The 26234-nt window shown below is 37.2% G+C and overlaps 2 protein-coding genes and 3 non-coding genes across 11 annotated transcripts in view; 3 read left to right on the forward strand and 2 right to left on the reverse strand.

The window, feature by feature from the left end:
* LOC121943488 (calpain-9) overlaps nt 1-16541 on the forward strand; it is a 33201-nt gene extending 16660 nt beyond the window's left edge. The window contains exons 13-20 of the mRNA XM_088079247.1: nt 1908-1982; nt 2850-2910; nt 3978-4042; nt 5998-6066; nt 10848-10926; nt 12600-12716; nt 13109-13167; nt 14593-16541. Of these exons, the coding sequence (XP_087935373.1) occupies nt 1908-1982; nt 2850-2910; nt 3978-4042; nt 5998-6066; nt 10848-10926; nt 12600-12716; nt 13109-13167; nt 14593-14619 (552 nt within the window). The 3' untranslated portion in view covers nt 14620-16541. The remainder of the gene's footprint in view (nt 1-1907; nt 1983-2849; nt 2911-3977; nt 4043-5997; nt 6067-10847; nt 10927-12599; nt 12717-13108; nt 13168-14592) is intronic.
* On the reverse strand, nt 1515-1587 carry trnak-uuu (transfer RNA lysine (anticodon UUU)). The gene has a single exon. It is a non-coding gene; the product is annotated as a tRNA-Lys (tRNA).
* Nucleotides 4369-4441, forward strand: trnak-uuu (transfer RNA lysine (anticodon UUU)). Its single transcript has one exon. It is a non-coding gene; the product is annotated as a tRNA-Lys (tRNA).
* trnak-uuu (transfer RNA lysine (anticodon UUU)) lies at nt 5406-5480 on the reverse strand. The gene has a single exon. It is a non-coding gene; the product is annotated as a tRNA-Lys (tRNA).
* Nucleotides 16542-21727: 5186 nt separating the features above from the next.
* Nucleotides 21728-26234, forward strand: part of actn4 (actinin, alpha 4) — an 86961-nt gene continuing 82454 nt past the window's right edge. For 3 of the 7 annotated variants that reach the window (XM_088079252.1, XM_088079249.1, XM_088079253.1), the window contains exon 1: nt 21730-22114. In XM_088079252.1, coding sequence (XP_087935378.1) covers nt 21989-22114 — 126 coding nt within the window. In that variant the 5' untranslated portion in view covers nt 21730-21988. Of the gene's footprint in view, nt 22115-26234 lie in introns of all 7 variants that reach the window. The other 4 variants (XM_088079248.1, XM_042486006.2, XM_088079251.1 and 1 more) reach the window with 3 other exon arrangements.

A 26234-nucleotide genomic window follows, 5' to 3' on the forward strand; every position in this document is an offset into this window, starting at 1 on the left:
CAGAGCTGGCTTTGAACTCTGTCGTATACACTGGTCACCGACCCAACCGGGCAGTGCGTACTGTTAAATAGCCAATGAATGCTCCGTTGTTATCCCTACATTGCACTTAGCGTTAGCCAGTGTTGCCTACACTTCCAGTATGTTACACCACCAGAAGGAACTTCATTTACTCACCTCAAGCAGTCTATAGAGTCCATTCTCCCCATGTCTACCCTTCCAGGACTTCACCCAAATGCGTTTGCCCTGTTTTTTTTTCTTTCTCAGCGCAGACGGTGACACATAAAAACTGCTGCTTCCTGTCTTGTATCTATGTTTGTTTTTCTCTTCTTCTTCTTGTCTTCTTCTCCTCCTCCTCCTTCTTGAAAGTTGTATGTTCACAGTATGATCTCTCATCTGTTGCAGTCATTAAGTGTGTGATCCACCATTTTTAAGTCATCATAAAAAATCAGCAGAAGCCAGTCGATTAGTTTATCCTCCCAGTCTTTTCAGAAACTAGGAGTGTGAAAGTCATGTAGTATATCCCCAGCCTTAAAAATAAAGTGAAGGGGACTCCCAGGGGAGTGATAGTGCATTGTAAATAATCTTTCTTAGTGTTAAAATGGATGAGTAGGGCCTGGATGGTTCAGTCAGTAGTCTTTTAATTTGAGGGTCCAGGGTTCAAGTCCCTGTTCAGACCAGGTAAACCTGAAGTTTTCTCTGAGCCATCAAAAGCTGTTGCTTCAGTTCAGTCAGGTTGTGTAGGATATTGCCGTTACACGAGTAAACTCCATCACAGTCAGTATATGTGCATGTGGACATGTTATGTCCAAGTATTACATGTAGTAATAGTAGTACACCGTTGTCCCATAATGCATTACACAAAGATAATATAACTCACAGTTGCAAAAAGACAAAAAGAGATGGTTGAGAGGAAAATCTTGGAAATCATACTAACAAAGAAAAGTGTTAAATCTTAAAAAAAAAAAAAAAAAAATTATTTGACAGAAGCATTCCAAATTTACTTTGACCCTGAACTGTGTATAGTTTGCCATGTATAAAGAGAATCCTCACAAATCACTTACCACAAGTCCTTGTGCTGCTACTTCAATAACTACAACAGTTATATTATTATACAGTAGTACGATGTGTAGTTGATGATCTGTGATATGAATGGATTTCGTCTCTCTATATACTAAATGTCACCATCAGCCGAACAATCTACTCCATTAACAAAATAAACCTTTTAATCAGACAAATAAAATCAAAATCTCTTCAACCAAAATTAAAAGTTTATGTTAAATGTCATACTGCTGAATCAACATTTAAATCAGGTAATTGTAGCTTCTGGCTCGAAGAACCACAGTTGCCATGACCGCAGGACATTATTAGCAACTTCGGGACGAAGTTGGACACAAATCCCTCCGGTATAATCAAATCTGTGCAGGGTTGGCATCTTCTCATCTTGAACAATTGTATTACTTATTTATTAATTTACCTGTCTCCAATGTCTGTCCCAAGCACTTTAAAACCAGTATCGCCTGAACAGGGACTTGAACCCTGGACCCTCAGATTAAAAGTCTGATGCTCTACCGACTGAGCTATCCAGGCTCTGCAGATGTTAATAGATAGAATTTGTTTTAGATTTTGTTTTGTTTATTTTTGCATACTAGTTTTATACATTGCATTGTAGCATAAGGCACAGGTTTATATTTTACACACAAACTCAGCACTCAGGCTCCAGCATGCATGGGGCTTTGACAGTGGGTACATACATTTAAAACATTCATCAAAGCAACTGTTTTGAAAGAGAATGCATGTTAAAATAAAAATAAAAAAACAGTACTCAATACATGGATAAAAAAGATGTACAGTAGGATTTTTTTGTGGAAATAAAAGCTTGTTCTTAACTGAGTATTTTCTTCCTGCAGCTTGTATATCCTCACCAGGCTGCTCTTCCTTCACTTGCAACCACCAGACATCTGTTCAAGAAGCACTGCAACAAGGTGAGACTTACTCACACACAGCTGCTGTACATCCAGATTCCAACTCAAAGGTTTAAAGGTGCCATATGGAGGTTTTTTCAGCACTGGAGCTTCTTGGCACAGATCTGTTGTGGTGAGGTAACACCACCTGTCTGCTGATGTACATTCAAGATAGATAGATGTATAGATATTATAGACATGTAAACAAACAAACAGAAATACAATTTAAACAAAATAGCAATAAAAATATTTTTTGATAACCTATACTCAATGAATAGATTCAAATAAGCAACAAGAAATTGCATCTTACATGTTCAAAAAGGACTTACACACATCCAAACATACACACACATATCCATATACAAACATGTATACATACGCACACATATATATATACATACATGTACATAAATATGTCCCACTGAATTCACACTTCCTCATTCTTAAACCTCTGTAATATAATGTTTTTGTGCATCTCCTTATGAAAAGTAATGTTTGTGCATTGCTTGAGTCTCTGATCCAAATCATTTCACAATTTGACGCCACAGAATAAAAATACATACTATTTATGGTTGTACGAGCATGATGCTTCTTTAAGTTAAGCCTCCCTCTAAAAATATAACCACCCTTCCTGAAAAATAAGTTTTTTTGTATTTTGCCTGGTAGCAAATGATTTCTTGCTGTATGCATTATCTGTGCGGTCTGAAATTCTACGAGGTCCATAAACTTCAAGACATTTGGAGAAAAAAAAACATAGAGTTAGTGTGTTTATAGAATCCTACATTATTAACTATCCTTAGTTACATGAAATTACTGGTTTAAAACACAAGCTGTATGGAGCTATATGCTATGGTCTTGTGTCTTGTGTCTGTTTCTTTGTGTCCTCAGAAAGGACTTTGCAAACCAGCGCACCTGTTCAACCTGTTGACGGAGGCCTTACAGGAACGAGGTGAGCTGTCTGCGTCGTGGGCGGATCAGTAGACTGGTTCAGTCTTGTTTTTTGTTGTCTGAAATTCTCTGTAATTTATTTAATGATTGTGGGAACAAGTTACACTTTCACAGGAACAATGTCTTCAGTGGTTACATCCTTTGATTTTAGTGGTTGGTCGTGTCTTACCACAAACATCCAGCTGCTCCAAAATGTAGATAAAACCACAGCTGAGTGTTGTTGCAGTCAGTTTGTTTAGTTTATCCTCTGAGTTCAGGCTAAATCTGTACCTTTAAAACGGTCTCTTCAAATCTTTATTTCAAGTTTCATGTCTGTATTTGTCATATGCACAACTTTTAGTTCTGGTGTATTAGAGGTGTGTTCCCTCGTTGAATAGTGTCTCCTCCTGTAAATGCATAGTTCCCACCTCCGTGGTTAGGTTTCGACTAGATGGGTAAAAAATATTCTTTATACAAATGATATTCGGTTATTTTTAATAAAATAAGATAAAAAGGTTTGACAAACATGCTCTGGAGGGACAGAGGAAGGATCAGTTATGTAACTCCTACGATTTGCCATTGTTTGGGTGCATTGATCAAAGTTGTAGTGTAAAAATTATAGTTTAAATAATATAAAATTTAGCTAATTACATAAAATGTGTGAGATTAATATTTCATAAAAAGGGGGGATGTTGGGGAAAGTAGAAATGGGGAACAACAAAAATATATAAATCATTTAAAATAGAATTTCGTAAGTGCATCAAGTAAATATAAGTGCTTAAGTAACTAAAACACACTTAGGTCAGTAATAAAACCATAAGTGTTTTTTTTTTTTTTTGCAAGGATCCTCACCCACCTGTTCTGAAACCAGCTGGTTGAGGATGATTAACAGAACAAAGTCAGTATTCATGACACTGATTGTTTGTCGGGGTTGTCGACCCCACCAAAGCTTTGATAACGATCAACCACCAGCAGTATTCAAGCATGAAAAACACTGCTTTAATAACTGTTCTCTCTCTTTTACATAGCACTTGTATATAATATCTGCTTGTTAAAATGTCCACTGATGATCTTTCCTGTTGTGCTCAGCGCTGGCCGGCAGCGAGAAGTACTTGTCACTGGAGCACTGCAAGAGCCTGGTGGTCCTCACTGATGTATCCTTAAAAATGAATGTTATATCTGCTTACTCTATCTGTCTTTCATTATTTGTCTGTCATGTCTGAACAGGATCACCCAGCAGATTAAAAAAATACATGAAAGACATAATCAACTCATCACTGTTTCAATATTAGCAGACACATCACCCAAACATGACTGAGTGAAGAGGTGTAGAAAAATAATAAGATCTGCATCACGTTAAAGCTGTAGCTCAGTACATTTGAAAAATATTGATACAGTGGTAGTTTTGACAGTGGTAGATATCTTTCAGGCCATATTAGATCTATGATTCCATTTTCTTGATTGATTACACTGCAGGAGGGCCTGGATAGCTCAGTCGGTAGAGCATCAGACTTTTAATCTGAGGGTCCAGGGTTCAAGTCCCTGTTCAGGTGAAGGTAATTTTAAATTGCAGATCTCAGAGTCAGGTAAGTTATTCAGCAATCTAGGGGCACAGTACAGGTGAACCAGTCCTGTGCAGAAACAATCATGCAGAATAAATCTGTCTTTGATATGAACTAATACTTGAATTTAATGACAAAGTCAGTAATGAACATTTTGCTTTTTACACTTATGTTCTGTTGTATTTGCTCAGTTAATGGTCCACTGTGTAGGATTTAAGTGGATATACTGGGAAATATTGATTATTACAGATATACAAGTATGGTTTCTTTAGTGAATAATCACCTGAAAATAAAAGTCATGTTTTTGTTACCTTAGAATGAGTGGTTTATATCTACATAGGGAGAGGGTCCTTGTCTACAGGGTCTGTCATGCACGGCCATGTTTCTACAGACCAAACCAAACACTGGCTCTAGATTTGGCCATTTGCATTTTAGTGTCAGCCACCTTAGTTAGCATCCCTTCTGCTGTGGATTTTTAACCCTTTGATACCTGGATGGACAACTTGTGTTGCATTCAGACACATTTCACAAGTATTTAAACCTTTGAGACCTAAGCAAAAAGGTTTAATTCTGTTCAAAAACTAAATATTTTTAAAAATGAGAGAAGTTTTAGAAAATTAAGAATCAAAAAACTATTCAATGGTTCAAAATCTGTTATGGAATATATATATATATATATATATATATATATATATATATATATATATATATATATATTTCATTTTTCAAAGAAAAGTAAATTGTTTTTGAAAGATCAAGCTCATTTGCTCAGATTTCATTGGGGTAAGTGAAACTGCTTTATTTGAGTGAGTTTTTTGGTTGAAATGGCAGAGTCCTCATGATCTATGAACACCAGTAGAAGTCAGACTGGAACAAGTTTCAACTGGCGACAGCATCAGCCATCCCTTACCATTAGATGCCATTATATTTTTCCCAGGGTTCCTTCAAAACTCCTCTCACCTGAACAGGGACTTGAACCCTGGACCCTCAGATTAAAAGTCTGATGCTCTACCAACTGAGCTATCCAGGATCTGAAAGGGGGTCAAAAATAGAATAATCAGACTGCAAATCTATCCTTCAAAAATCCAACATTCCTCTGTCCTTAGACCCGCACATCGCCTAAGGAGAAACGCCCCCCAAAAACACCTATAACAGGGAAAAAAAATGGTAGAAACCTCAGGAAGAGCAACTGAGGAGGGATCCGTCCTCCAGGACGGACAGACATTCAATAGATGTCGTGAAAAATATATATATTTATAAATACTGACAGGTGTTTCTATTATTTTGTCCACCTACTTTTATGTTATTGAGGTAAGATGATATAACAAACACCTCACTGGTAAATGCAGTACAATTCAACAGCAGCACAAACTGCAACTGTAGCAGCCTGAACATTATGACCTTCATAAAGGAAGGATTTATTGATTATTAAACTGCATTGTTTTTTTGTCAGGTGTGCCTGATAAACTGGTAACTGGGTGTATTTATGTTTGATATTTTTGGTGTTTTTCTGTTTTTTTTTCCCTTGACTTCAGTGTTTCTTTCAGAATACAGGCAACGCTCGGCTGAACTGGGCTGAGTTCAAGACTCTGTGGGACAAGATCAGGCGGTGGACGGTAAGATTACTAACACACCAGTAAAACCAGGGTTCCCGTGGATCCTTAAAAGTCTTAAAATGCAGTAAAATCATTAATCTATAAAAAAGGCCCTGATGTTGGTGTGGTGTGGTATTAAAATGTCTTAAATCAACTTTTCAAAAGTCAAAATGTGAGGACGTTGGAAGTAGGATATATTAGATAGATGGAGGAGTGATAGAAACTTTTTTAAACTCCATAAAACTTCCTAAAGTTAGCGATGAACAAAATAAGACACTAATAGGTGAAATTACAGAAGAAGAAATTAAAAAGGCAATATCACATTTAAAGGTGAATAAAGCCCCAGGACCAGACGGATTCCCATCGGAGTGGTACAAGGAGATGAAGGATTTACTCACCCCTATAATGAAAACTACATTTAACCAGGTGCTTAAAACTGGCATTACTCCTCTCTCTTGGAAAGAAGCACTAATCTCGGTAATACCGAATCAGGGAAAAGACAAGTCAGACTGTGCAAGTTATCGGCCTATAAGTGTTTTGAATCAAGACTATAAGATCTTTACACACATTCTGGCAAAAAGAATCGACATTATTCTTCCTCAAATAATAAGCCTAGACCAAACAGGTTTTATTCAGCAAAGACAGACACAAGATAATATTCGCCGAACACTACACGTGGTTGAACAAATAAATAAGAACAAACTTGAAGCAGTAATGCTAAGCCTAGATGCAGAGAAGGCTTTTGACCTCGTTAACTGGGAGTTTTTATTTCGAACATTAGGCAAATATGGATTTCATCAAACGTTTATTAATACTATTAAAGCACTATACAATGAACCAAAAGCTAGAGTAAAAATAAATGGAGCAATATCAAATTCTTTTGGACTGGAAAGAGGAACCAGGCAAGGCTGCCCATTGAGCCCACTGTTGTTCGCTCTGTTTATAGAGCCGTTAAGCCGGGGGATCACCCAGAACAATAATATCACGGGTATAAAAATACTAGATCAAGAATATAAGATTTCTTTATTCGCCGATGACGTTTTAATCAGTTTGTCAAACCCCGAAAGTTCAATTCTGCAACTGATATCTTGTCTAAATACCTTTGGCTCAGTTTCAGGTTACAAATTAAATATCCAAAAGACTCAATTACTAAGTTTTAATTATAAACCCAGCCAAAACATCACCTCCAGGATTCAACTAAATTGGACTCTAGAATATATAAAGTATCTGGGGGTCAACATCCCAAAGGATTTATCAAACTTGTACAGTTTAAATTTTGGAAAGCTAAATCAAAGATTAAAGGAAGATATAAAGAGATGGAACCTTATCCCAATATTAAATTTTGAATCAAGGATTGAATCGGTTAAAATAAACATCTTGCCAAGGATACTATACTTATTCCAGACCCTCCCAATTGAAATTAACGATAAACTATTCCATGAATGGGACAAATTAATATCCCAATACATATGGCAGGGGAAAAAAACGAGGATAAGGTTTAAAACTCTTCAACTGCCAAAGATCAAAGGGGGACTGTCTCTTCCTTGCCTAAAAGACTACTATCTATCAGCCCAGCTGAGGGTCCTGTTTTGTTGGTGTGTCTCAGATTACAAAGCGAGATGGAAGGAAATTGAGGAAAACATATCAGGAACGATACCAATTCAAGCAAGATTAGGAGATAAAAGACTACTTAAAAGCTTGATGGAAAAAGGAAATAAATGGATTAACATATCTTTAAAAACATGGACGAGCATAACGACTAGAAATAATATGCTGGAAGAAGTAAAGATCCTAAAATGGTGTTGTTATGATTCGGATTTTGCCCCAAATAAGATGGATGCCAACTATAGAGGATGGGTTAGCCGGGGTCTCTCCTCATACTGTACCTTTTTCAGCCAGACAGTATTGAAGAGCTTTCAGATGTTGAAAAGACTTCATGGACTTAATAATAGTGATTTTTTCAGATTCCTTCAGGTACGCCACCACCTAAATAGCTCTATGTTGAATAGTCAAAAGGCTTTTGATAACGGTTTATTAAAAGTGTTCATTAGTGCATATAGGTCAGATTCCATACGTAAGGTCATCTCTAAACTTTATAGAGGACTACAGGAGATAAAAATAACGAACACCATATACATAAAACAAAAATGGGACAGAGAAACTAACAAATGCCTCCTGGAAGATATTTGGTTAAAATATTGTGAATTTCAATGGAAGATATCAAGCTCAAACACATGGAGATCATTCGGCTGGAAATGTCTCATTAGGTATTTCACTACACCAGCTCAACACAGCTACCAGGCAGGATCTGCCAGCTGCTGGAGGTTGTGTCATTCCCAGGAGACTAATCATTATCATTTGTTTTGGGCTTGTCCAAAAATAAATACTTTTTGGCGTAAGATTTATTCAGAACTAGTAATAATATTTGGAACTGACATTTCATTTAACTGGGATGAACTTCTTTTTGGACTTGTACTGTCAGCTAATGTAAGTGTGAAGAGTAAATATTTAATCGGAATACTGAGTCTAGCTGCTAGAAAAGCAATAACAAAAAAATGGCTGAAGCCAGACACCCCAACTATAGATGAATGGTATGATATCATTTATGAGATTTTCGTTATGGAAAGAATCACTTTCTCAATGAGGCTTCAGCAATCTAAGTTCGATGACATCTGGAAGCAATGGAAAATATATATCTCCCTGAAACGCCCCTCTTTTATTTAAGGTTCTTTTTTTTTATATTTATTTTATTTTCATTTTTTGACCATATAAAGACGCACTGGATTAATTATTTATTTAACTGTAATATTTCAACAGAAAACACCCCATGTTTATGTTAGTGTTAATGTTTAAGGAAAAGAAAGATATACATATGTGCGGGTATGTATGTATATGTATGTATGTATGGGTGTGTATGTGCGTATGTAAGTATATATGTTGTATGTATATATATATATATATATATATATATATACATATACAATTTTTTTTTTCTTCCTTTTTCCTTTTTTCCGGACATTTGAGGCAGACAACGGAAACTAGATATACGCCCAAATGATGTCCCAGATGTAAATGTCTGTTTCTGAACGTCTGACTCTGTATATCTGATTCTGAATGTCAATAAAAAAATTAATTAAAAAAAAAAAAAGAATTACTAAAATCTCAAGATTGATAAACTTCTTTTTTAAAATAATTTAAGGGCTTTAACATCATGCAGATCTGAATAGAGAAACCAAAAACGTTTACAACATCCAATCAAATAATAATTCACAAACTTATTTCAGTACGAATACGATAACACATGTTCACTGTTTTCCAGTTTCCATTGTTTTCCAAAGTAATTTCCTTTTTAACTTGACCCAAAAAGTCATGTTTCATGTTGACATAAACATTTGGGTAAAAGTGTCCCTTCCCCAAGTAATTGATGTTAATTCGTGTTCTAATTTCTTCAGCCCCCCAAAAAACAACAACACTATTGACATGATGGTTGAAGTGGAAGCTGCCTGTGTGTAGATGTTCCAGCTGGAGATCGTTACTCCCTCAATATCCTGCTTGTCTCAGCTTTGCAAAGTTATTAATCATTTTAAGAGACCGAAATAAAGGAATCAACATCCAGGCTTTGGTGTCATGTTGCTCGGAAGATTTCCACAAATCCCTCATATGAAGCAAAAATAATTGGGCAACATTTTCTCAAATAATGCAGCATACTCTCTTACTTTCATCATGAAACTGGCTTCATGTGTTCACCACCTCAAATCATTTTGCTTCAGAAATCAGTTCATTATTGAGCTTAATCTAATGAGTAAAATGAGCACAAGTTGTCGGATGGAGTCCTGAACCAGCACAGGCACAGGAGCCACTTTGGCATCCATCTACAAAATGTCAAGAGCTACACTTATTAATCAATTAGTTATCAGTTATTAAATTAATCTCTTACTAATTTGATAATTGATAGCGCTGAGTTGTTTTGGCTGATTCCAGCTTCTTAAATGTGATTATCAGGGATCCCATAGTTATGAAAAACATGGAAAAGTCAATGAATTTCACATTTCCCAGGCCTGGAAAAGTCATAGAATTTGTAAAAAATCATTGAAAAGTTTTGTAAAAATGCATTGAAATTTCGTTGTGTAATGAACTTTGCAGTTTTGTGGATAACCTTCCACGTAACAGCAACTTAATTTTCTGGCGCTCTAACATGTTGATTTGTGACATTTTGTTTACCATGACATAGATTTCTTCATTTTCCGTACTGCCTTTCCCAGCTACCTGAAATTATGTGTGGGACAAGAAAAAAAATTATTATTATTAATTAAAGAAAAATAATAATTATTAAGGGTCTTGGAAAAGTCGTGGAATAGTTTTGGAATTTTGTCTATGAATATGTGTAGGAGTCCTGGATTATTTACTGGTGTCTTTGCTCTTCTAAGATAGTAAACTGAATATCTGAATATGTACCTTGAACAAAACAAGACATTTGAGGATGTGATCTTAGACACAATTTCAACATTTTCTGACATTTTCCAGGCCAAACAACTTTTGGATCAATCCAGAAAATAATGGTAATGAAAGTAATTGTACCGAGCAGGAGAGGACACAAAATGACCTCAGTAAGACACAACATGACTACTATGAGACGCAGACGACAAAAAGATGAGTAACCACTACAAAGAGATGCAAAATAACAAAAAAGGGGGGAAAAAAACACAAAGACTGTGTTTTGCTGATATGTAGGAGAGGTGTTGTGGCCTTTTATCATGTCATTTTTTCATGCATTCAGTAGTTGTTTTTTAATCTCTCCACAGGATATCTTCCTGGTGTTTGACAAGAACAAAACAAAGCACCTGGAGTACAAAGAGGTCGCCCCTGCTCTGAACGCAGCAGGTAGGACTAAGGACGCAGAAACAGTTCATTCACACTGGAAACATTTCTCAGCTGCACCAATCAGCTTTTGCTGAACACACGCACAACTATTAACCGTTTCACACATAATGGTCACTGCAGCAGACAGCAATTCAAAAGCCATTTTCTTGTAAATGCATGAGGTTTGTGCTATAGTTGCATGTAAATCACTACAGTGAACCCTAGTGCGTCACCCATACACTGCCACCTACTGGCCAGGTGTTGGTAGTGCAACCCAAATCTTTTAAAATCAAGATGGCCGACAGAATGCAAGAAAAGTTGCGCAGCTCAGAATTATCTTGCCAGTCCATCTTTAACAGGAGACCCTTGCAGGTAAATACAATTTTATAACGTCAAGCAACATCAAAGGAGTAAGAACGTTGTCAAAATAATTTCGAAGTATTGATTTTATGTTGGTAAGAAATTCTGATTAATCATCTGTCTGCTAAACTGGACACCATATATTTCTGGCTTTATTAACAGTTAATACTGCTTCTGCAGCTTCGTTGTTCTTGGAAATTCTTCATCTGCAGTTAATTTTAGGACTTTAAATAATTGATTTATCTTAGTTAATTTTCAACATGCTGTTTTTGAAACAAGCAATATTTGGTAATTTTTGTAGAACATTTTCATTGGAAAAAAATATACAGTTCCACAAGGAGAGGTGTGTTGGGGGGCTGAGGAGTCATCAGGAGGGAGATGAATGAGGGAGGATTGGCCTACAGGAGGGAGGAGTGGAAGGAGAGAAGAGAGAGGCTGTGGAGTCAGGAGCAACATTCAGCGCTTTAGAGTTGCATTATAATAATATTAGAATTTGTTCAAATAAGTGAACACACAAGCTGAATAGCATTCAAAATATATTTTGTAGTTTCACATAAAATATATTTTTTTTCATTGGTTTATGTTTCTTCAGTTGAAAACTTAAATACATGTGGAAAAACTCTGAAAAATACATATTTTTTAACCTCTTTTTTCATGCCTAAAGAAGAACAAAACCACTTTAAAAAAAAAAGTTTTTTGAGGAAGTCATAATTCTGGTTCAATATCAGGAAAACTTATCTGTCCAGCAGGGGGAGCCTCACCACCTCTCTTTACCTCTTCTTTTCTACGTTTTAACTCATTTACACCACTGGAAGTTAATTCTTACATTTACTATTAGATATAGTCACATATGAATTATTACATCAAGAATCAATATTTTTGTGTTTCTTAAGTCATCACAGTTGGGATATAAGTAATAGTGGTACATTAACTTCAGTATTTTTACATCCGTATTTCCATTTTAAGCTACTTTCTAACTCTATCATACAACATTAATTTGACAGATTTAGTTCAGATTGACATTTTACATACAAAACCTGAGTTTGTAAAATAATATATTGTTATGTAAATCTAAGTGCTCACACATTTGAATATTGACATTTTTGAATTCAGGACTTTTACTTGTAAAGGAATTTTATGTGTAGATATTGCGACTTTTACTTCTTCCTCCTTTGCCTCCTGTGCATGTGTGGATTTTAAAATGTGAGGAGGAACACTGATAGTTGTGTAGTACAATGTCTCACAGGAGAAAATAAGATAAAATGTGAGTGCAGCTGTTTAACGAAGGATTTATTCTGACGTTGGTTAGTTTTTCTGGTGTGTTTCTGCTGTAGGCATTTACGTGGATGAATTGGTGATGCAGCTGGTCGGACTGAGATACACGGAGCGCGACATGACCATCAGTTATCCCGGCTTCCTGTTCCTGCTGATGAAACTGGAGAGCATGATCCGTAAGGGAGGGAGATCCCGGGAGAGGGCAAACGGCACATTATTACAATATTTATGAAAACTTTAGCCTTTAATCAAATAGTACAATGTGACAAAAAAAGGAATGACTAAAACTAGACTGAAAGAGGAAATAATCAAATGTTGACGAAGTCATTAAAACAACATTAAAGCAACTGACCTTTATACATTAACATTTATCTGTAGAGTTCAGTCAAAATCAGGTGAAAAAACTAACTTTCACCTGGAAACAACCATACTTGTTGCTTGTTTGAACAAACTAATCCAAGATATCCTCAGTAACCTCTACACACCTGACAGTGCAGGATGGACAAAGTATTTGCCATCATAGTTCAAATACTTCTGAATTGTTAATTGTTTTTATTCTCTCTTGCAGACATATTTCAGGCGTATGATGTGGCGGGTATGGGAAGAATTACTGTTGACTACAAACAGGTATCAACCTCTTTTTTGCTTTAGATACTTTGAAAAAAATGAAAGAAATACAGAAATAGAGGCAACAGGTGTGATACATTTGCTATTTATTTTACTTTTATAATTAGAATGACTACAATTGACAGGTTCTTTCTTTTTCTATTAGATAGGGATGCACAAAATATATCGGGCACGTAGATTATTGGCTATTAATGGGAAATTTATATTATTATTCACTCAGTCCATCCAGGACTTCACAATGCTGCAATCGCAACAGTTCACGCAAAATCAGCTAATATCCATGAATTCTGCGTGACCACACAATTTTGTCCAATTACTGCAGAGCTGCAGACAGCATATTGATCCACTCAGCCCCTCCTTGCTCCTGTCCCTGTTTATCTTAAGACTATCATGGTGCCTGTGACAGTCACACACACACTGACAGAAATAACTGTTAGCACCACATAGCTAATGCTACCCAGTGTTTATCAACAGTTTCAACAAACTTACACTGACAGACTCGAGCCATTTCGCTGTCAGGACTGTTTAACTGTTTCAGCTCATGCTGGGCAGAAAAAGCAGAAGAACTATCTATGAGTCGTATAAGTCAGTTATACAACCAGACAGGCTAAAAACATCGACTTCCTATAGAGTCTGCCTGTAACTCTTTCATTTTGGATTTAAAAACATTTAACGACAGCTCTTTGAGTTTCAAGTCAAGGGTTCAATCTGCAGCAAATCATCTCCATTGGATGAAACTCAACCCGACTCAAGTCCCTTACATTGAATCAGTCCATAGGCTGTCACAGGAAATAGGAGTCAGCTGATATAGTTTTTTCAGGGTTGATACCAATACCAGTTATTAGTAATTAATGACACAGATAGCCGTTATTTGGAACCAATATGTATTTACAATAAAAATGAAAATCTTTCTGTAAATATTTAGAATTTGTAATATAATAATGTAATATAATAAACTTCAACAAAAAACTTTGTTTAAATGCCTTTAGCAAATGTTTAATCAAAATTGAAGCTTTCAAAATCATATACAGTTCCCTGCAACTTTTTTTTTATAAAGTAAAGTGAAAATTCAAATAAAAATGAATTTAAAAATATATATCCCTGAGGTTTTACAAAGTAAAAGTGCCTCCGTGCCAAAACTTTCTTTGCACTTTTAATTAATTAATTTTATTTGCGATCATCAAATTAAAACGCTGATACATATAATCGGCAAAATGCCAAATATCAGCCCCAATAATCGTCCGGGCCGATAATCTGTCGACTCCTAATAGGAAACCAAGAAAGGCAGAAAGGTCTCAATTTTTGAGTTACATTGCAAACTATTCACCCAGTGGCAATAAATAACTATTAATACATGCAGAACCTTTGAGGGTTGTAATCAAAGGTGACTTAAACTTGTGTTTTCTGTTCTCTGATTGGCTCCAGTGGCTCCACTTGACCATGTACAACTGACCCGATCCACTCAGATGAATTCTTCCGGATTTGCTTTGTTTAGTCCTTTACTTTTTTCTGTTCATGCTTGATTTTAACGTGTGTATTTTTAACATATATGAAAGTAGATGTGCACTATATATGTTGCAAATTGAGACTTCACATACCATTTAAGTTTAAGCTTGTATGTTGTTGTCATCAGTGTTGGGGAATAGTGAACTGCATGTCATTTAAGTTGTAGGAAGGGACATGTAGGGGAAAAAAATCAAAGGCTGTAAAAATTAGATGCACTTTTGTGAGATCTCTTGAACCTTTGCTGACATTCCTTGCACTTGCCCATGAATTCTGGGATTTTTAAAATGTTTTTTATTTTTTGGTTTACCCTAAAAGATATCTAGAACACATTACGTATATGCCATATTAAGAATATTTTCAAAACTTGAGTTGCCCATCTATTCTTTCGGCAAAGCCACCAGACTCCACTTAAAAAAACAGTCATTTCAGCTTGCTGAACACAGGAGCTGATGATCCACCGCTGTCTGGATCATTTAGTTAGTTTGTGTTACTGTGTGACTTTGGTGAATACAAACTAACCCTTTTAAAGATCAAAGTCACACAATATGACAAAAAAAAAATAAGTGACCAAATTAGTGTTAGACCAGCAGCTCCTGGGTTCAGCATGTTTAAATCAGCGTTTTCCTCAGTGAAATCTGGCTTTGGAGAAAGCAATAAAACGGCTTCAGTTCCCCGTCAGAAATCGCTATGTGACAGTAATGTATAGCAGTGAAAATACTCTCAGTACAGCATACACTCAAACTGATGTTGATTGTTTGAGGTGGGACTTTTTTATTTAGCTAAAATACATTTTATCACTAACTCGTCCACAACAGAACATTGCTTAGCTTACATGTCTGTCAGCCTGCTTCTTTAAACTGTGGACGTGTCAACTGACATCTACTGTATAAGTACCCCATACAACCCAATTTCAGAAAATCTGAACTATCCCTTTAATGAATGAAAATATAAGACGTTGCCTCACCCTGCCCCCCTCCAGTTTAATGTGTAAATTACCAGTGGTGTAAAACAATCACCTGAATCTCAATTTAGTTACACAACAGCTGGTGAAACACACCCTTCATCATCTTTCACCGGTTACTCGCAGCCTTTGCCACGTTACAAATTATTGACTCAAATGTGGAGATATTTTAAATTATTGACATTTTTTAAATAAAAAATATTCTTTTGTTTTGTATATGAGGTCAAATTTAAGCTTTCCATGACCCAGGCAAACTCATAGTATTAAAACTAGTGTCACATTTACTGAAATTTTCAGATGGCACCAAAAAGTGATAAAGCTCTCACAGTGAGGACAAACGGAAGAAATCTGTATTTGAAACCATGCTGAAAACATCTGACAGAAACAGATTCACGTATTTATTTTGAGGTGAATTTTATATCAAGATGAGGTAATGTAGATTGTTCCTGACTGCTCAGAAGTGACAGATGAAAATGTATTTGCACTAAATGAGCTCTTTGGCGCTGAAAGTCTCGGACTTCAGTCTTACATGTCGAAAAAAGACATCAGACAAAATGGAAAGAACCATGTTAGAAAGCAGGAACACAACTGTTCTTTTTAAAATCGGTCATGTCATCAACACAAATCATTTAAACCAAACATTAACAACATGCTTTATGTGTATTTTAAAGTAATAATAGTTCAGTTTCTTTTGATATTGCTAATGTTTGAAAACCTTCATTATGTTGTTTATGTGTTACACTTTTTTTTTTTAGCATGCTAACATTTCCATCTGTATTGTCATAATGTTCTTCTCATTTGTTGTAATTTTTCTAGATTTCCTAGGTAAAGCCTTTGCAAACTAGCAGATTATATTGCTATGTGTCCACACTGGCATCATTAAACTTCTTGTGTGTCTCTTTAAAAACATTTGTTGTCTGTCCCTTCACACCAAAGGTGAGTGACATCCGTCTCTCACATTTACTATAAGCAGTGGACATTGATTTGCTGAAAATAAGAATTATATAGAAACAAAGCACATTTAAGTCTGCACGGGGGGAAAAACGATCCATCGCTCTCCATTGACTTTGCATTGGGTGACAGTGCCTGCTGGACATTTCTAACTGCTGGCAAACAACAGAAAAATGTCTAACAGCTCTCTGAGATGGGATGTACTACCAATAGTCTTAAGAACCCATAATAAAGTTTTTGTAAGCTGCTGAACTGAAAAACTGAGCTTTTAATAGGACAGAAGTGGAAAGAGAAGAGAGGGACCAGCAGACAGAATGGCTGGAAATGGTTGGGAATTTGTATTCATATGATAACAATAGTTGGTGGTGTAAGTCTGTATTGTCACACCATAGAAGAAGACCAAGTGTGTCTGTGATGTCACCATTCTCACAGAATCCACACATTGCCAGTTTACACGGCGACAGAAGGGGTTACGTTCTCAAAAAATGACACTATGGAACCCATTTTCAGAAGTTTTTTGCAAGTTTCATGCAAGAAACATCAGGTAAACAACCAAACAGTATGCAGTGAGCAGCAAGTATTTTACTAATTTGACCAGGCAAACTGTAGAAGTTGAAGTTAACTATTACTTTTTCTCTCTGGGAGACATAAGGTGCTGAAATAATTATTGATATGCTGATTTCTAATGTTTTTAGTGAGCTACAGACATTTTCTTAGCACTTTAGCCCTTGTTAGCAAATTGTGGCGCTGACAGTTTCCCCCTGGGTGGGCGTGGCTTTCAGAGTATGGCCTCTCTATGAGACCTTTAATCCAAACTTTCTGCTTTGCATGATTTCAGTATGATCTGAAATTGTTTCTCTTCAGATTGATGTCAAAACCATTTTGGTGCTTCTGAATGTTTATGTTTTCTTGGTTTCTTTGCTCCTTCTGTCTGTTTTTTTCAGGCCCTGATTGTACTGATTATTCTCTCAGTAGTCTGGTTGTATAGAAATTCTCTGGATCTTTTCTGCAGGGTCTGTGTGTGTCCGCAGTGACCCCGACCATGGGGGATATTTTGAGAAATGACCCTCTGTTCTTTGCTGATGTCTGGTATGTGTAAATATCCGTCTTCCAGCATCATTCTTTAAAGTGAGAACAGAGTTACACATACCAGAGGCTCTGTGTGTGTGTGTGTGTGTGTGTGTGTGTGTGTGTGTGTGTGTGTGTGTGTGTGTGTGTGTGTGTGTGTGTGTGTGTGGTCAATATCCTGTTGCTCTGCTGTTGTGTTGGTTCAAAGTGACTTTTGGGATGGCATGTGACAGTCATACACTAGCCCCACCCTGACACGCTGTCTCTCTTCCTGTTACTGTCAGCTCTTCGTATGCTTTCTTGAAACGAGTATGAGATAACTCAAAGTGTTTTTTATTTCTCTGTCTCTCTCTCTCCTTTGATCCCACAGAAGCTTATTTTTATGAACATCGTCTCTGTTTGTTAAAATAATTACAGACTCCAACCAGTGGGTGTTTTATTTTTTAGAAAAGCATGAGACAAAATAACCCCTAAAGGGTCAGTTAACCCAAATAACCAAAACAGAAGTCATGAGTGCTAGAGCTCAGTCTACAGACGGATTTCCGTGGAAGGTGAATTAATTGTTCCTTCATAGTTCATTTAACAAGTTGCCTTGACGTGTTAGGCTGGCCCCTACACTGCCTATCTTTAAATCCTGTTTTAAAGATCATTGTCTAGCTTTTAACTCAACTGAGTGTTGCCTTTCTAAATTATTATCCTTTTGTCTATCTGTTTCTACTGCACTGTTTATATGGTCTCTGCGTTTCCCATGTTATTTCCTATCATTGAGATTATTATTACTTTTATCGTCTGTGTTGTTTTTTTTAAATAGTTTTTGCTATTTTTGCAGTGTACAGCTCTTTAGTCAGCTGCTGTAGTTTTGAAATGTGCTTTATTAATAAATTTGAGATTTGATTTATTTTTACCACTCATTTTTGCGTTATTACAACAAGAAAAATCCCCTGTGCCCCAGAAAGCTTTTTCCCCATACACCTCTATTGTAAGAGACTGTAAAACTGTTGACAGGACACCTCGAAGATTCCTTCATGCATCTTTTCGTCTAAATTATTTGATCCATAGTTGTTTAATTTTTGTAAAACTTTCCTCATGCTGAGAAGAGTGACTTAAAAATCTGTGTAGTTATCACAATGTAAAGTCTATGAGCCGAGGTGGAACTCGTGAGCGGGGTCAGCTTTGAGAAACACAACTTCAGAAAGTAAACCCAAAAGCTAAAAAACTTTTTGGGTGCATGTGCCAAGTGAGCAACTCCATTGGGATGAATAGGCGCCACCTTTATTAAAATCTTTTTTTTTTTCTATTTCCTTTTTTTTCATTTTATTGATATTATCTTGTTTTATTGTCTATTGTCTATTGTCTTTTGAACTGAATTCATTTGGATTTAATATGTTGCCACAGAGCAGCTTTCACACGAATGACCATGGCCCCTCCCCAACACTGTATGCAGTTTCCTCATCCATCCATTGGGCGAAAGTGTTTCTTGCATAGCTAAATCTTTGTTCAGTGTCTCTTTAAATAAAAAATAGAAGCGGTTCATTCATGAGTGTCTTCCTTCCCACTAACGAGCCCTCAGACTGACCAATCACAGCACTGCACTATGTGGCATCACATGACAACATGTAAGGCGAAGCATGTTTAAAAAAAAGCATGATAAAACACTCTCATTGCTTCTGTTGCTTCTGCACTCTGATGGTGCTGCTTCAGTCTATATGCTGCTCCGAGCACGCTGACGCTAATCACCCAGGACAGCCCGAGCATGACCTACTTCTGTAGGTGGCTCCTGCAGGCGGATCGTCACCCTCCAAACCAGCCGAAGCCTCCACGTAATGGATGATAGCAGCTCAGGCTGCTGTGTTTTATGAGCGTCAGTCCTCTGGGTCAGTGGCTCTGTTACTGCTCAGATCATGACCTCTTGAGGGCTAACAGACTGAATCAACTGCTAAAGATTGATCTTTAGCTTTTCTTTTTTCATTATCACAAGAGGATAAGACACTGGAAACTAGTTGATATATTACAAGGAAAAAGTTTTTGAAAAGTGAGAATAATTAGGACAAGTATTCTAAATTAATGAGCACTTTTTGGTCCACATCAGCTGCTGAGGCTCAGAGAGCAAGACCCCTTAGAACTACTGGTTGTACTTTAGGCTAAATAAGTACATCTCAGAATTTTACATCAAATATATCGTGCTAACAGTGGTGTCGAGTACATTTACATAAGTACTATATTTGAAAAGCAAGTTTGAGGTACTTTACTTGATGAATTTCCTTTCAGGTCACTTTATACTTTTACTCCACAACATTCGAGAAGGAAATATTCTACTTTTTACTCTACTAAATTTAACTGAAAACTCTAATTACTTAATACAATTGAGTAAAAGCTTAAGCAATTAGTCAATTGACAGAAAACGAAATATTTTGCAAATATTTTGCTAAACATTAAAATTGTTCAAGTTTAATTTAGTTTAGGTTGTTTTTAGATTTTTTTTTTTTTTTTTAGATTTTTCTGGATTGGTACTTTTACTTTGAAAACTTTGAGTACATGTTCCTGATTACATTAACTTACTTTTACTATATATGTGTATGTATGTGTGTATATATATATATAAACATACATAAACACACACACACACATATATATATCCTAATTGCCTTTCAATACTGTACTTGCAGTTTTGAAAAATAAAGACTTTGTGTGTTTTATTGTTTTAAATTTTAATATTTCAGATTTACACAAGAGCTCATGTTCAAATGTGTCATGAATATTCATGAGCTGTCTGGGCCTATAGAAGCTACTGGAGACAGGTGTGTCATTCACACACATAATTCACATTCACACCGGAGCAGAGGCGAGGTCTCTTTCAAAATAAAAGCTCACAACGTCTGGCGAGGATTTACTGATTAACAAAACCACAAGAAAAAAATCGACTTTTGCACTTCTTTTATATAAAAGTCGAATGCATTAGTATCATTATGTAAGATGAATGACAGCTATTCAATAATGATTTGATATATTTCTATATATTATTTCTATATATTGTGTAATTTTTTTCTTAATGGCAAAATTGCGAAGAGCATTTTACATATGCTGAATATAGCTGTGTATGTCTCTATATGTATGCGTGTTTATGTATGTAGCCTATAGCCTATATTTAGTTTGCACTTGGTAAACTATTGAATGGTTAAAAGATTGATGCCCCTTTGTTTTCACATAATTTATGATTAACTTAAAAATGGTTTAGTAATATTATTATTATTATTGTTTACCAGTGTTTAATTCTCGGGTGCCAAGAAAGGGTGGGGTGTGTATATAAATCATGTATAAATAAACATATAAATAAAGAGGGGAAAGGGAGTTGGGAAAAAATGAGCAAAATATAGAAACAAAGTACTTTTAAGATCTTTATAGAGGTCAGTGAAGCTGTGGGAAATAGCATAATATATATGATCAAAAAGCCATATTTCAGTTTGTATAAATCATCTTTTTGTCATTTTTGTCGTACAGTTTTTTCTGTTGTGTTGGAATCGTTGTACAGTATATATTGAATTGTTTTTGCACTGTATTTTTGATAGGCCTGTTTGCTATTTGTGTCAGCTACAGAGTGACCTTAAAATTGATAACATTACAAGCATGGGAGGAAATTTTGACTATTAAAGCACGTCTGGTTACTGAACACTATTATTTTATTTTTTGTCGTAAAGTGGCTGTGTGTTTGAAGTCTCTTGGTTTTCTTTTTTTTTAAATTGTCTTGTTATAGTTTTTTTTTGTTTCCTTATGTGAAATTCTTTATGAAGTGGTCTTGCACAGGACTCCCTTGCAAAAGACATTTTGAATCTCAGTGGGAACATTCTTGATAAAATAATTAAAAGGTTGATTTAAAAAAATAAATGTAGTATTTCGAGCACAGTACTAAAGTGGGCAACAAAGCATTTCCCTGCTGTATGTTGACTGTGACTAAAAATCCTGGACTCTTGAGATCACATTGTTTTAGTGTGAAAGGTTTGGGCGGAAGCGTGTGTCCCTGTGGGCGCGTGTTGTCGGTGCGGCTGCAGCCTGTAGGAGCGGCCGGTTCCTCCCAGCAGCCTCTCAGCTCAGAGGGAAAGCTTTTCTTCTCACAGCAGCGGCGGGGATTTTTTGCCTGCACACGCCGGATATTCACCACATCCAAAAAACACACCCTCGCGACTGAAAGCGGCGACACAAGGACACTTTCTGGGTCGTGAATCCCTCCCCGTCCCACCTCTCTGATTTGGGCCGTCGTTGCTTTTTCTCCAGTGTAGTTTTTTTATTTTTGCCCTCCTGACTGTCTTTCTGTGGCGCACTCAGCTTTCTTCTGCTGACATGGTAGATTATCACGCTGCCAACAACCAGTCCTCGGTCGGAGGGGCGCAGACCTACATGGAGCAGGAGAATGACTGGGACCGGGACTTGCTCCTAGACCCGGCCTGGGAGAAGCAGCAGAGGAAGGTAAGAGGCAGAGGAGTTCAGGCCCTGAGAGTAGCCGGGCTGAGAGGAGGAGGAGGAGGAGGAGGAGGAGGCGGCGGGCTGAAAGAAAATGGCAGGGGAGGGATGGGATGGGGAGGTCAGAGACGGACCACGGGCCTCGGTTTGCTCCGTAAACCCTCACAGCTGCTCCCAATGCCCCACTTTAAACCAACAGTGTGCGCCTCCCCGCTGGCTCTGCTCTCGGCTCGACTCCTCAGCGTCAAACTGCTTTATTTCTCCTCCTAAATCTCTCTGAACGTGCAAAGCCTGTCTAACATTAGCATGCAGATTTCACTCCTCAAAATGTGATTCATTTTCCTGAAAAACAGCGCCACATTGCAGAAATAAAATCTGAGATGTTGCAGACAATCGAGGCTTTAAGTAGGAAGGAAAACTGATTTTGACGGGGTTTATCAGGGCGTCCAGTCCTTGGCAGGCTGGTTGGAGGCCGATAAGACTGACTTGAGTTTCAGCTGCTGCTCACCGATATGGTGCTGCGCACAGCCGATAATGAGATAATTTAACCTCCAAACTGCTGCAGATTTGATCATTTTTGTATGCTAAAAGGAGTTTCTCGTTTGCAGTATTTGACTGCCAGATTGTTTCATTAGCACAGTGCCTTCCGGTGGAGTTTTTGAAGAGTTATTGCTAGTTTGTAAGTGACAGCCTCTTCAGATTAAAGTCTTGGTTCATTTAGCAACATCTGTGGTTACTGGTGTTAACAGCAGTTTAACACTACAACACAACCAGGGTTGGAAATTTACTTTTCTTGTTCACCTGCCATTGTGGCAGCATGACTACAAAATCTACCAGCCATGCAATAAATTACAATTGTGTGAGTGAATCAAATCTAGCAGCCACCAGCATTCTGCAGCATTCTTCCAGCATTTCAGTGAGTAACTGATGCAAATTTCCGTACCTGAACACAACATTATTATCCCAGTTTGGATTTTTTCATTATTCTGTGAGCAATGGTGATCTGATCCGATTTTATAAAGCAAAACTACAAGGGTGTGGGTTTTGTATCAATATTGGGGGACACACATATGAAACAAGGGCTTAGGGGTCCTCAGCCAGAAAGTTTGCAAATTCCAGATATTGTGGGGAGCTGTCCCTGCATTCCCTGGGAGTCTACACCTATGCCACCTATGTCCCTCACTGATTTGTAAATCAGGAGGTGCTTGTTTGACGGGTCGGGTGAGGAGAAAACCTTGGTGTCTAAAGCTAAAGACAGCTGTTGGGAGCAATGCTATGCCGATCATGCCGGTTTTGCATGCAGACTATTGTTGCATCTGTTGTTCCAATCGCACCAAGTCTCATATTCTTCTCATACAAGTTTCTGCAGCCTCACTCATTTCACTGCACTGAACTAAACGCCCACTTGCTCTGCTGCAGATTTTAGATTCTGTAATATTCTGCATAAATACTCAGACACCAAATATAACATTTCCACTTGCTACCATATGGTACATCAGTCCCTGTTCTTTAGGCTAATACTACAAAAAATCAAATGCATTAGTATCATTATGACCAATTAACATTTACACAGCATTGTATTTGTCTAGCACAAGCAGCAACTACTCTGCTCTTCCTCCTGCATCTTCATCAGCTCTCACCTTCCTCCTCCTCAACATGTTTTTTTTATAGCTATGATTGATGCTAATGTTCTTTGCAGTAAATTGGCAACTTTCCTTTTGGATGGCGATGAAAGCCATCCACTCGGTGTCTGCAGGTCTTTCAAAATCCAATTCAATTTATATAAGGAAAAAAAGGTCATTTAAATGATCCTACATTTTAAGTTGTGAGGTATATGAGTCAGGACTTTCTGTGTGAAAGTCCATATTTCTGATGTTACAAATCTACCAGTTAACCTAATATGTAGCACTTAAAAAACCTGAGCAAACTGGCTTGATATTTTTTGAAAACATGGAAAAAAGTGACGAAATGACCAAAAAAATCAGCAAGAAATGTTTAAAATGTGTTAGAAAATTATAGGAAAACTATCAAAAAAATAAAAGTAAAACACAAAAACGAGGAAATGACTAACAAAGTGCTTAAAACATAATAATTCCCTAGCATAATTTTCGATATATTATATAATTATGAAAATATTTTTCTGGCTATTTTTCTATAGCTCATTTTAAAAAAAAGAATCTAAATCTATAAATTTTTTGCAGTTCACAAGACATTTCTTGCCAAGTCACTCATCGGCTCAGGGTTCAAAGGTTTAAATATTTGTGAAAGGTGTAAGAGCGTGGCACAAGAGAGGTGATGTCACTCCAGATGTCAAAAGGTTACTTAATTTTGAACCTACTAGTCTGCAAAATATAGATGAACCAAACACTCTCTAATGAACATATTTGCACATAGAACCTACCTCTGAATGGGACTAAATATACACTACTTGACTGTAGCCAAAAATTGGTCATAAATTTGGGTAAAAATGGTCAGGAAAATGTCTTATGCAAGCCCCAAGCCATCATTTAATTTGTTTTTGTCAAAATAAGTCAGGCTCCTCTGCATGACTGTCCACATTTCTTATGTTACAAATCTTAAAACCTGGCACCTAACCTTATATTTCACTTTATACTTACCAAGTTGACAAAATGTAGATTAATCTAACTCAATTTAATAACCATATTCCCACAAAAAATAACCTCTGCATGGAGCTACATATGTGCTAACTATCTTTATACTTGCCTGCAATGCTCAAATTAGAAAAAGTCATAATTTTCTGGGGCGTCAGGTGGTTGAGTGGCTAAAGCAGGCGCCCCAAGAATGAAGGCAGTGGTTTTGCTGCAGAGGCCACAGGTTTGATTCCAGCTCGTGGTCCTTCGCTGCATGTCATCCCCTCTCTCTCCCTCTTTCATGCTATCAATCAGTCCTATCTAATAAAAGCAAAAATCCCAAAAAAAATCAAAAAAAAAATCATAAATTTGGGTAAAATGTTCTTTAAATGCTCTTTGGAAGCATTTAATTTAAGTATCTTGTACCTTTAGACACCATGTGTTCACTAACATTTCCCAGACTAAGGTGACCTTGTTTGAACACAGTTTTTTTACACTGTGCTGACTGATCATGCCTCAAAATAGACCCATTCAAGCTCTGATGTTTTACAAAATGTAAATGCAGGATGCATATGTGATCCTGATGATGATGTGACACATAATATAACACTCAAGCTCCCATAAGGGAGTGGAGAGGCAATATAATGATAGATGATTTAAAGAACCATTGCATAACTGTGTGGAACAACTGTGTGTGTGTGTGTGTGTGTGTGTGTGTGTGTGTGTGTGTGTGTGTGTGTGTGTGTGTGTGTGTGTGTGTGTGTGTAGTGCTAAGCAGGCTATGTGCCCTATCTTATTCACTTACTAGCCAGATGACTGGCATACTTTCTAGTGGTGTGACAGCATGCCGAGCATTGACTTGTGCATTTTTATTAGGCTACTCAGCATTTTAGCCGTCAACATCAGACATTCCTGCAGTTGATAACCATCAAACCTGGCGGGTCCGCTCCCTCGCTGTGAGCTCATGCTAGGTGGGTAGATGACAGCGAGGACTCTCTGCATGTTTGTCTGTAGATCACACGGGTCAAAGTTTCTTCAAAAGGAAAATCTAACCTGCCAATCATTAACAGAGTGAAGCTTGTTGTTGTGCAAACCTGGGCTGAGGTCCACTCCGCTCCCATCAGTGGAAGCTGTTAGGCGTTTGGTTGATTGGGAACAGTACAGGCCGGGGACACGTCCCCCTGCCAAGCCTGAGCTGTGCTGGCCTCGGTGAGGCGGGGGAACCAAGGGCAAATTCCTGTGGTGTATTCACGCTCACTGTGCCAGTTATTGCTCAAAAGTGAGCAAATGCCTCCCGCAGGAATATCAGGAGAGAACTGGATCTAATGAGTGTGGGAATGGACTTGTCTTTGTAGTGTTTGAGGGGCGAGTACCCCACAAACAGCTCCTGGTTTTTGGGGGGGTCATGCTGACTTTTAATATTTACCATGTCGAGTAATACAAGAGGGGAAAAACACAGAAATGCAAAGGATTTTTTGGCATTCTTGGCTTTTATTTACTGTCTGTGTTAGAGCAAGAGAGACAGGAAAGTCTGA

The sequence above is a fragment of the Plectropomus leopardus genome, chromosome 6, assembly GCF_026936395.1.
Source record: "Plectropomus leopardus strain MGB_pleo_1.0 chromosome 6, ASM2693639v1, whole genome shotgun sequence".
Taxonomy (NCBI): Eukaryota; Metazoa; Chordata; class Actinopteri; order Perciformes; family Serranidae; genus Plectropomus; species Plectropomus leopardus.